We start from the raw sequence: 12,873 nt of genomic DNA, 5'->3' as shown, positions 1-12,873 counted from the left end.
CCCCAACAAACTAAAACAACAAAAAACCCCAGCAACAACCTATAGTAACATGAAACTAGCAGGATGCCTTGGTCCAGTTCTCAATGATGAACTGTACCACATCATTAGAGCTGTGACCCTACAGCAGGCAACAAGGCACAGGATCAAATAACATCAAAGCCAACAAGACAAACACACTCAGCTTGTTGAATCACACCAGGGTTGAGAATTAACAGGGGAGCAAGCTGGGGAAAGTGAAACCTTGCCTTGTTGATAGATAGGTCCTTAAGTTCTTAGACTAGCAATCCAAAGTTTGCTGTAAAAATCATATTCATATTACAATCTGAAGAAAATCCATGGACAACTGTCATTTGCTGCTATTATGAGACACAAGTACAGATACACAGAGAAAGATGGGCATTTCCCTCTTAGCATCAAGCAGGGATGTTGCATAATCTTGTACATACCCATCTTTGGCACTGAAAATGGACTCTGGACTACACACATTAAGAACATTAAAATATCAATTTGCCATAATGTTTCCAGTTAACATTTACACTACTTGGTATGTCTTTTTTACAAAATCCAAAAAAAAACCCTAAGATTTCCCTACATTCTTATAGCAAATAGATGCAACAAAAACACCTGGAAACCCAGTCATATTTTGGAGGTAAGCCCTGATAAGTGGTTCTCTTTGTGCCCATAGGAGACAACTGGAACAAGAACCAATAAATGCCACAACAGAATTTTGTTATCAGATTCAGCCATTAAAAACTGTACTTTAACACTACAGTGAGAGACTGAAGACTTAAGTGTGAAGAGTAAAATCTACCACATTTCTCTCCAACGACAGTTGAAGCTGCTCAAGGGTAGGAATGGGGAGGTAGGACTAGTTGCTGTTGCTTTCCTTGTCTCTGCTGCAGCTGACACTTCTGAAAGACTTTGTTGTTCTTGTAAGCTTAGATCTCTGTTGGGGAAAGCAGCAGCTTTACAAACACCTCAGGAAAGCAAAATTGACAAAAGTCATTGTTACCATGAAGACATATGGCAGAGCTTCTAATGAGAGGAAGCCTTAGTTACACATAGTCTTGCTTTGAGGAACACCGTCCAAATGCCTGGTATGTTAGCTGCTGTGCATACTAGCTGAACTCAACAGCAGTGTCAGTAACTGTAAATTAGGCATCAGAATAGCATTTACAATTTATATATGGACCAGAAACTCCGTATGGCTTGTTCCACCAACTTGTGATACAACCCCTCCCAGCTCCAACCAAGTGTTCTGAGCAGCCTGAGCCTGCAGCTTCAAAATTTCATTCAATTGCATAACATGGGATACATATTTTGAGCATACTCAGTGCTCAATAATTTTGATGCTTTGGCCAACCACTCAGCTGAAATCAGCAGAGAGCAACAAGGCAAGTGGACAGAAGGCAGGTCAGTCTCTGTTCTTCCATTTTCTTTGCTCCATAGAGCAAACACCTTGAATTCAGTTGCCTTAGACAGAAATCAACATTAAGCCCTTGTCCAGTCTAGCAGGCTGCTTAGTCTTATTAGCCCTGCTGCTTCTGCCAACAGGTGCTCAAACACTCACGGAAAGGTTGCTTATTGTTTTGGGGTTGGGTTTTTTTGGTAGTGTTTTAATCATGGCATTTGTTGCGGCATCAATCATTTACTTGCAGGAGCACTGGAGCCACAGCTGTCATACTCCAGGCTTTATGATACATCATGGGAAATTTAATCTTTTCTGCTCACAGGCAGGCAGCTGCAAGTGAAGAATGCTTGCTGCAGCTGAGTAGGGGAAGCTTAAGTGTGTTTTTAAAACACATTTACACCTCCTCTTCCATTTATACTTCACATGATGTTTCCAGCAGGTGTGACTCACATACATGGGAGCCCCCCTAAGACCACCTGCTATTGGGTCCTATGGGGTCTTTTCAGCATAGAGGAAGTGTCAAGAATGAGCACAACTATTGTCACATTCCTGTTAACATCACCAGGGATGAAGCAGGCAAAAATAGAATAGAAAATCCACTACCAGCTCACCAAAGCCACAAGTGTTGCTTTGAGCCACCTAAGAGATACTTGCCAGCCTCAACAAAGTACAGGGCCAGCATCTCAAAGGTTATTCAGTAACAGGAGAGTTATTCATGCAAGTGCCCCACAAGAGATCCAGGGTACACAAGGATCACTGCTCCCCAGATATACCTGGGTACATTGTCCAGCAAGAGTCAGCTATACTGCATAGGTAGGATAGATATTTATACTGGGCAAGAGTAGCAATAATATCTAAAAAGCTGTGTCCAAAAAAGAAAACAGAACGAGATGCTCAGAGTACCAATCTGTATCATATTAGCTCTGTGAAAAGACAGAACCATCGAACTAGAGCCTAGAGCTGCTATATCATAGCTCTGCTGTTTTCAGGACACAAGTTCATATCATGCCCTACGTTACATTGCGCCACCTACACGTGCTAGATTTTCAGCTTGTGTGCTAGACCTTTCAGCTTGGCATTTTTTTTGCACAGCACAGGCTCTATAGTGTACCAGAGTTGAGGGAACAGAGTCTCAGCTCCTGCCTCCAGGCCCCGACTCCTGGGAGCCAAATAGCAAGACAATACTCCCTCTCGTGGGCCACACTCTTCACATGGTTAAAATGTAAGAGGAAAATCCGTAATACATGCCAAAGGTATGTCTCCTCTGAATCCAGTCAAATTTTTGCACCGTGGGGTTACAGCCACACCAAAAATATTTTAACAGCTAATGAGCAGTAGAGACAAAAAAACTATGCCACAGAGAGCTGGTTTCTCATCTGCACATAATCTAAATTCAGCATAACTGAGGACAGCTTGAGTTGGCAATTAGCTGTAAGCAATCTTTCAGTTCCCACAGTACTGGGCTGTTCCCCCATTCTAATTCAGAGCAGCGCTTGTGCTGCTCTATCCTGGCTCGCTGAAATTTGAGGTTGAATTGGCATATCCAAGCCTGGTCTTTAGTAAAAAACCAGTGGTTACTGCCTATGGCTGTTGTGCATGACTAGCAAGTGTAAATGCTGCTACTCACTTTTATCTTCTGGATCTTAGTGCTGTTGTGGGCTGAACACTCATCTGCTGGCATTAGACAAGCATATAGGGCCAAGCCATCTTCTCGCCAGACCTGCTGCAGCCCTACCACCTGAAACGGAGCTTTAGGTCCATCTTTCATTTTCACAGGAGGCACCTGTAAATCCATTTGAACATAATTTCATTTTCAGACAGCTGTATTTAGAGACTGAAAATAACCGTTTATCTTGCTCTGTTGCTTTTGAGTAGAACCCCATAATGTACAATAATCCAGGGAGCACTCTCACTTGATTAGTAGATTAGCTGTGGTTTAGCCAGTAGAAAAATCAATAAAGACCAAATCAAATAGGAATAACATGTAGATTTTGACAAGTCATAGGATATATTTTCTCAGCAAGGACTTGCAAGCTCTGACTTCCACCAGTTTCACTATGTGAAAGCAAGAACTTGCATTAGTTCCCTAGTCTAGCAAGAAATGAGAACAGTCCTTGTCAACACTGTACTGCATGTTCTTGTCACAGTGGTACCATGTGCTGCCTTATTAATGATAATGAGATCAATCCAATTTCAGTTCAAAAATCAATGCTAAGTGATTATGCCATTCTGAGGAGCTAGTGCAGGTTTCCTTAATAAGCCTTTGTCTTTCCTATTAGTGATCACTAATAGCCAAAACCTCATCAATCCCTGTCCAGTGAATATATCTTTTAGTTAGACTGAGGTGATTTCTTTTTGATGGATTTTTTTGTGCACATTCTATTTTCCAATATAACTATCTGATCCAAAACAAGAAGGGTAAAAAGTGACTTCTGTCAACCCCAAGATGAACATTGGACATCTTTCATCATGAGTATCAGTTTAGTTCCAGAGATAGGGTTCCAATAGGATAGACCACTCATTGGCTCCTACAGCTGCTCAGACTGAAACATGATGCACTTTATCATACAGTATACATGAGAAACTTCATTACAGGAAAGAAAAGAGACAGGAAAGATACCTGAAACAGACTGGGAAGGCACTGTAGTGCTGCAAAGCATCCTAAAACCTGGGCAGCAGGTGAAAGAGGGCAGAAGGCTATGGGAAAGTCAGACACAGGCAACCAGCAAAGCCATGAGAAAGGAATAGCAGCCATGTGAGGTAGTGTTCAGGTTCTGCCTGAGCCAGATCACACGCTAGATGAAGAGACAGGCAAGTGTGAATTACAGGACTATAATTCCTTCCCAGGGTTCTGGTGAATACAGAAAACACTAAGTCTTGTTCTCATGGTTTATACCATCACCATGATCTCTAGATGGATTAACAGCTCTGCTATTTACTGCTTATATAAACCAAAACTATTTACAATGAGATAAATGCCTTTAGAAATATGCTCTCAACACAGGGCCTGAGTGGATTTTCAAACTGTTGCATAGGTCAGCTGTATCACTCAAAATAGCACAACCAAGTCCTTGACTGCTTTGAACACTGGTTTCACATGGGAAATTCTGTAGCAGCTCTGCCACTGGGGAATGCTTGCATCTGGAGGATCACGCTCTCAACTGGTAGAAATCAGCATATCTTCAATGAAATCAATAAAGATATGCTGATATACACAAGCCAGGAAGCCAGTGAATCAGTGGAATTACAGAGATTATGACCAGATGAGAATTTGGTCTAAAAATGCCTCCATCTTTCCACTTCTTTTAATTACAGAAATGCAGACCTTTTCACTGCTATCCAACAGCTGTTTGAGAACCTGTGTGAAATCAGTTGGTGGATTTTACCCCAGGTTCTCTTGGACACAAAGTCCATCACAACATTTGACCCTACAGTCTTAGTAGAGTGACAGTGATCCCTGGAAGCTGAGATATCCTTTCAGGCTTGGAGAATCTGCTACAAGTCAGAGCTCATGTTTTTTAAATGGGAGTAACATAAGGGAAGAAAGTTCACACTGCAGCTGGTCATGAACTAACTAGTTTCTGAATGGAAGATTCAGACTCTGGGGCTGTTCAAGTGGCAATTTTCATTAGCACTGAACTAGCATTAAAGAATGTTAGCAATATTTTAATGGAAGTGTGAACATCTTTAACAATTAATACTGTTTAAGTGAAGTTTAAGTGATTTAAAAGCCTTGTGCAGGCTGTCCGCTCAGGGTGAAATCTACCTTGAGCGCATGTATTGGTACTGGTGTGTCAATGTCTTTAACCAGGGAAAAGAATGAGGCCAATGTGAGGGATGGGGAGGGAAAATACACATTGCCTGTTTTCCCTAGAGGAAAAGGCTAATATGGGATGAATGGGAAGAGTGAGGAAAAGGTGGTTTCTTTAAATGAGAAAAATATCTGATCCAAAAGACAATTAAGATGAAAAAAACCACCACTTGTTTATAGCTCTCTTGACTATCAGAAAGGATCTCTCTTAACAAGTGGTAAGAAATAGGCACCTGTGCCCATTCGCTTCTTTTGCCAAGGACAAAGTACAATACTTAGACAGCCCTCTACTTCCAGTAGTCACTTTTCACTATTGCGAGTCTGGCCCAACAGTTTTTTTACTTTCTGTCCCCTGTTCTTCATAAACTACAGGCACAATCCAGCTCCCACTGACTTCAGCAAGACTTTTATTTACTGACTTTAAGGTGAGTTAGAACATAATTTCTCCCCTTTGTTCAACCACTGTTTTGTAGCTGTTGGAAGAAGGAGATTCCAAGAATGATTATATATTCACTGGAGGGACAAACACAGCCTTAATCATGCAGAACCTTCTTTTGTGCACTGTCACTGCACATACTCACCAGAGAGAGAAGCCACATCACAAGGGTCTGGTAGATGTCGGCTGCTCCCAGCACCATGTTAGGCAGCTGCCCACTGCACTGATCTGTAGCTACTTGGCCACAACTTGACAGCCAAATGGTCATAAGCAGCATTTCATTTTTCATACTGTGTGGTCTAGGCAATGTGTCAATATCTGGCAAATAAGAGGCTTCCTGTCAAAGAAACGTATAAAAATGGAAGTCATTTGGATTACTGGAACTGTATTCATCATCACGAATGAATCACATTCATTGCCATCACAGGAGGGGCAATTAATATCTAGCGAGCATTTATCAAAGATGAAGCACAAGCCATAAAAGCTAGGTCATTATATCAGTGACACCTTCCTGAGCACTTCAGTTTTTCTTGGAGAGCTGTCACCTGGGTCTTCACTTAGTCAAACACTGCTCGGTGAATGGAAGATTACATGGTCACAGCTGGAAATAGTGTGATTGAATTTATTCTGTATTCTTTAAGATTCTGTGTTTTGGCTTTTTTTTTTTTTTTTTTTAAATCAGTGAAATGCCTTCAAAACTAGTCTGATAGAAGTGTGAAAACTTTCATTATTTTCTGCTTCATCTAACACACCTCATTTCATAGATGATGTTACATTTAAGTGAACTCATCTCCTTTCTTTACTTTAGTATTGATACTTGGTTATTTAGGATGCAAATTCCCTCTCCTTTAAGAGACCCATTCTTTAAGAAACAACTTCAAGCTTGAGCTATGGAATTATTATTTATGGGATCTCTTTTGTTCTTCCAAAGATGCGGTAGCTGCAGCTGTAATTATTAGCTGGCTTGCTATCCCTATCTATGTTCAATTTGCTGTCCCTGCCATTTATTTCGTAAATTAAGAAGCTAGTCCCTAAAATCACAGAGATTCTCCAGTATACTTAAGAGTATTGCTCCTCAACAGTCGTGATCCTTTAATAAGGACCCTCAGCCCCCCCCGGCCCCAAGGCATGCTGAGTGCATATATTCTACAGGCATGGACACACATTCATTTTGGAAATAAGCAGACCTGTTTACAGAGTTAAGGTTTCCAAGCTACTTGTTAGAGCATCAACTCCCCACTGCAGAGTCAGCAAAGTGCAACATGACTACATTTCCTGTACATGTCAACACAATCAGCCAACAGACTAAACTGCTAAGAAAGGTGAGCAGAATTAATCTGAAATAACCTACTGTAGTATGAGACTAGCAAGCACCCCCTTCTGTGAGCTGAGCTGTGGAACACTATAGGAACACAAAGGGAGCAGGAGGGTGTTGAGGAGCAGCTAAGCAGTAATGTTTTCAGTTGCTCCAGGTAGCCCTTAACGAGGATGTCTGCCCACACCTTTACACTGAATTAACCTAAATTTGATTTACCAAAATTTACTTTGGAAGCAAAGTAAGATAAATCCAATTAAAGCCACTTGCAATTCTGAATTAAAATGCCTACAAAGGTGTTTAATGAGTATTCAACTTGACAAGTTGATGTAGCTTGACTTCCCTGCCTATCCTCAAAATAGACAATTCCTTAAAACAGTTTTGAAAAAAATATACTAATAAAAAACCACAAGCAGAGCTATTGCATCATCCAGTGTTTTGGCGCCAAAATATCTGCCACAGACACAGCTCTGCCTACAAGTACCAAATAAAAACTGCAATTAGTTATAAAGGAAAAATAGTCCTGCAAAAGCTTCTGATGCTGCAGTTCTACATTACTAATGCTACTGTAGTCCTGGGGAGCTCACAGAATTCATTAGGGCTTTGACCCTACCATTGTAATTCTCTGAGGAAGAAGCCTTAAAAGAAACTTGGAGACTTTCAGGAAAAGATGACCTTCTTCTACATCCTATATTGGAGAAATGATTTTTTTTCTTCCTCTCTCAACAAGGGTGTGGGGATCAATGACAGGAAGTAACTCAAGAGCTAAAGATTAAACCAGTATCTACCAATGCTTCAGCAGGAAAGTTCTGACTATTTCATATTTGCTTGGCCTAGCAGCAGGGGAGGGCTCAATAGGTTTTTTGACCAAGATCAGCTAAGAATTTTACTTATTAAGGTTCTTTCTGAGAATGAGTGAGGTTTTGATCAATGTTGGTCCTTCCCTCTCCTCCTTCTGCCAGCCTCCTTACCCCAACAAGAATCTAGGCATAGAATAATTTAACTAATTTCAGAAATATTGAGGCTAATGAAGAAAAAATGGACTAATCCTACTTAATTCTGGGCAAGAATTGCTGAAGAAAGATATATTCAGTGCTTTCTGAGTATGCCTTCCCACAGCATTGCCCCATTTACCCTAGTCTACCTGTGAAGAGAGTTCAATTTGCCTACATGTTACACGGGCTTTTATTTGTGATGGTATTAGATTATAAAAAGACTAAAATTACTTAAATGCTAGGCTATTTTTGGTTGCTCTGGCTAGAATTGTGCTGTCAATCACAGACAGGCTTGCAGCTGATTGTAGTCAAGTGCCAACGATTACCATAGAGTAAATAAGATAAAATTCCCTATTTCCAAAGTGCTTGCTATTTTATTTTGCAATTATAGTTTACAATATTGCCATTTACAACCTTTCAGCTTGATTTTCCAACCCCTCCACCCCCAGTTCTGGCCATCTTTCTCCACTCTAACATAACAACAGTGCAAGTAGAAGCACTAAGCAGCCAAAACCTCCTGCCAAATCCACGCTGAAAAAGAAAAAGAAGAAAAAGGAATTGCAAGACAACTTAAGGATACCCATATATTCTAGCCTTCAGCTATAGCAGTGTTGAAGTTACACACACAGAGGCATAGCCCCAAAGGAAACTACTATTCATAAAGAAAAAAACCTGTAACATGAAGGCATCCGTACAATCATTTTAAAAGTGGCATTTTACATCCATTTTTTTAAAAACAGAGGTGTTTATGATCACAGTAATCCAAAGCTTAGCAGACACAAGTTTGTCAGCCAAGATTAATGCCATTTTGTTTCTATTAAAATAGCTCAAATAGGTTAAATGATGCTTTTCTTGATTTTTTTTTTTTTTAAAAACTATTTAGTATGGCTTTTACTATACCTGCATACTAGATTGGACAAACAGCTCTGTTGCCTTAAGACTGAGAAACTTTATCAAAACTGTCAGAGGCTGGAATGATGAGTGGCACCTCAGGAGCCAAGAAGACCAGATGACAAGTTTGCTGCTGGTGTCCAGCTAAGTACAAAGCTGATAGCAAGTGAAAGCAGTTACTACCAACTGCTGTTCAGAAATTTCATTTCACCACATAGGCTGAAGCAAGCAGTGAGCATTGCCCAGCAGAATCAGCTCACCCAGCCTGAGGGTTTCTCCCAGTGGAAGGATAGGTCAGGGAGAAACCAATTTTTAATTCCGCCCCCCCCCCAGATATGGTCTCTCTTTTGCAGGTAAATAAAACGTTGATATTTCCCTTCTAGCACCTTTTCCAATACTAACTGATGCTAGCACTGAAGCAAGGTATCATATTCAATCAAAAAACACTCTCAACTATGTTGAATAGACTCTACAACAGCAAGAGCTAAATCAAAACATCCACTGCATGTAAAATGAAGATAAGTTCTACTCACACAGTCTCCTCCCCCCTGGAGGGGGTGAGTGAGGGGGAAGGGGAGGAATAAGAAGACTCTTACTCTCATTGGCTAGAGGCTTAATCAAAATAATTGTTTTCAGCCATGTCTAAATTTATCCTTCTATGTCATCTGCACCCCAGCTTGGATCACAGATTTAAGAGGCAATCCCTGATGAATGGCAAATTACTGACTGCAGAAATCTTTTGCCAAATGATGCATCTGCTGTACATTTGTAAATGTGAGCTGATTTCTAGGTACTTTAGCAGCTCTAGCTAATTTCTCTAATGAAAATTCTATACTTTTACATTGAAATAGCTCTAGCATTGCATGTTCACGCTTCATTATAGACAGACCTCGCAGTACAAAACGCAAGCATGTTGATTATGTGGTTATACATCTATTTTCCGTGCAGTCATGTTGCTAATGTAAGAGAGTAGATAATTAGGACACATTTAAGAATTCTGTCCATCTGAGGCAAAGCAGATAACACTCTTTCATGGCTTCTAAAAATTCTTGCATTAGATGAAGACATATTGGAAATGTCAAGTGTTTGTTCATTTTCATTCTGTGGGGAAGGAAAAATAACAATGCCATCTGTTAGATTATTTGAAATTCCATGTTAAATTGTGGAAAAAACTCTGAAACCATTCAAAGAACTGCTTTATCATTGCAAAGTGGGAACAATAGTTAAGAATGAGGAAAGTATCTGCATTTCCTGCATGCAACCAGCAGAACATACGGTAATTAGGAAAGCAACATTTAATAATAAAAAGGAGAGTACGATTGATGTTAATGGTCTAAATGGTCTTTCTGTTAATGCATTTTTGTACTAGGTTCACTCTCTATAGCATCAAGGGCTTTCTGAGTATCAAACATGCTGAGGTTATGGATCTGAAAAATATGGTGGTGGAAAGATGTTATTGAAATTTTCTGATCTGAACTGAGCTTCACATTGCTAAAATGGAGGAGTTATGATCCTCCAAAGCAGATAACTCTGCCAAAGTAAGATTGCAGGAGTTCAAAGAGCTGCGTAATGGAAGCATTATTTGCTATGATCTCTGTAGTTCTCCAATTCAGTTAGGGCATTACATATCATCCAAGTTAAAAATAAAATTTAAAAAAAAAATTCTTTCCTGAGAATTTTCTTCTTGTTCGGAACAGTTATTCTTAGTCTTGGGCATGAAGAATATAACCTCTCCTGATTCAGAAGAAACCACTTTTCAATCTCTGGCAGTATGAGTGTGCTAAAGCTAGACAGTGTCTCTGCTGGAGCATAAAGAGGGCAAGTGTCAAAGAGAAACGTCAGCTTGTCACCAGAAATTACTGAATGTAGGAGTGCAGTTCAGATGTGACACACAGAAAGGAACTGAGCTCTGCTCAGCACAGGAACCAAGGACAGCAAAATTCACTTTGTATACCTTTTCATGTTGCTGCCAGCTGAGCACGGTCAACCCCAAGTGCAATTTAAAGTAGCTTTATGGCCACCACAACACTGGCAGACAGCTAATGATAGCTAGGATTGGTTACATTTCTGGCTCAAAAATCCCTCCCAACACAAATGAAGACAACAGAGAGATGTGATGTAGTGTGAATTACACTATTCTATCCCACTTCTGCATTAGCCTGCATTAAGGGAATTCTCAACTGCTTCGATACAGTTAATGGCTCATCTGTGTTATCAAAGATATGCATAACCCCTCTGGCAAGAGACAAGGATCTGGCCCATAGAATAAGTTAGCAGATAGATACTGTGTGATCACTCAGTACCACATAGGCACAAAATTATTTTTGGCCCAAAATTCAACATACAGTTTTTCTGCTATCTTCAGTGAACAACACAACTCTGCAGCATCAGACATTTTCTCCTGAATAAGAATCTTGTACCCTAGACTGCTTCCTGTCCTAACCTGCTCACTTCTGCTTGTCCTGCCAGTATTCCTGATGTGAGTACACAGCAGTGCCCCTGCCATGCTGCCTCTCTTATGTATGCTGGTGTGTCTTACCGTGACCTCTTGCTGTCCAGGGCCTGGAACATTATTAGTATTAGAGAGTCTTACACAACCAGCTAATGTTCTTTTTTGGACAATATCTTTCTAGTCAGTCTGAGTTCACTAGACCAGAATTCTATGAATGAAACAAACATATCTATCAGTCAGCATTGATAGGCAAGCATAGTTAAAGCAACGATGACTTCCTTGATAGAATTGCTCTGGAATTGCTTCATTAGGACATAGAATATTCTAATTAGTATTTAAAGCCAGCTAGGAGCATATCAAATACCAGCCTAGCTTTCAGATGACTAAGGACCAATTCCAACATAATTCTAGTGTTCATTAGAGCACAGAACATTCATGTGGTTGTAAAGCATGTTAACTAACCAAAAGTGTTTGCAAATGGGTATTTTCACCCAAATATGTTCAAGAAAAACTGTCTAAATAGAGGCCATTTAGCAACAAGTCTGAATGCAGCTAAAAAACATCCAAATAACTGGCACAAATAACTGGTAACAAGCAGCTGTTTTACATACAATTTATTTTTTAGAAGTGGGAAAATTTTCTGACAAAGGCTCCACTCCTCAGGTAAACAAAGAACTGCTCTGAAAATTGCACTAAAATTTAAATCAAAGTAACACTGAATCCTATTTGATTTTGTTTGCTTTCTGACACATAATCATTAAAAATGAGAAGTGCCTTTTCCATGATTGGTGTTTACACTACAGTAACACTTAGAGAGGCTTGGAAGGATTCATAGCCTCATTGTGCTGGTGTTCTGAGCACATGTAACAAAAAGTTCCTCATCTAATGAGCTTATACTCCTGGTTAATGAGAAGCAGCTGAAATAAGTAAATGAAGTTTAATTACTTACACATTTCATGTGAGCAAAAGACTGGGAATCAGGAACTTGTGCCTCAGTCCTGGTGCTGGAATGGAGTATTTCCTTGTGAAACTGTGAAGTTAGGATAGTATTTCTTTATCCTAGTCCCTGTCTAGCTGGATTAACTATCAAAAGCCTGTAAAACACTCTGAAGAGGAACAGTGTAAGATTATCTTGAAACTTTCAAAATTAACCTCTGTTCCCTTTCTTTGCACTCAGAAGAGTATCCTGTCCTTTAAAACCTGAACAGTAGTATCTATATCGTCCATAGCATTGTTCTTCAAATGATTTCAAACTGCCTCACAAATAAAATATGTCATGATTTCCAGACCCGCAGCAGGGAAGGAAATTGTACATGGTCCCTTTGAAATGAGATAGAACATGGCATTGGTCCTCAGCCATCTGAAAACTAGGCTGGTATTTGACACATGATCCTAGCTGGCTTTAAATACTGTTGAAATGGCTCTAGTTTGATACTCCAGGAGAGTCACCCTACATTTATCAATTTGGGTAAAGCCTTATTTTTTCTAGTTTTTAATCTATTTATCTTTTCCAGTATTTCCCCTGATACTCTATGGAAATCCCCCTCCCCCCCCACCCCCCC

The 12,873-nt window shown here is 40.0% G+C and overlaps 1 protein-coding gene across 1 annotated transcript in view; it reads right to left on the bottom strand.

Annotated features, from left to right (window-relative positions):
• Nucleotides 1-12,873, bottom strand: part of LOC104831432 (chromosome unknown open reading frame, human C16orf71) — a 96,924-nt gene that overhangs the window by 59,607 nt on the left and 24,444 nt on the right. Inside the window, exons 5-6 of the mRNA XM_010567002.1 lie at nt 5,804-5,995; nt 3,039-3,194 (exon numbers count right to left, since the gene is read on the bottom strand). Coding sequence (XP_010565304.1) covers nt 3,039-3,194; nt 5,804-5,995 — 348 coding nt within the window. The remainder of the gene's footprint in view (nt 1-3,038; nt 3,195-5,803; nt 5,996-12,873) is intronic.

Source organism: Haliaeetus leucocephalus, unplaced genomic scaffold (genome assembly GCF_000737465.1).
Source record: "Haliaeetus leucocephalus isolate CR32 unplaced genomic scaffold, Haliaeetus_leucocephalus-4.0 Scaffold224, whole genome shotgun sequence".
In the NCBI taxonomy this organism is placed as follows: Eukaryota; Metazoa; Chordata; class Aves; order Accipitriformes; family Accipitridae; genus Haliaeetus; species Haliaeetus leucocephalus.
This window is presented reverse-complemented; position numbering and strand designations above follow the sequence as displayed.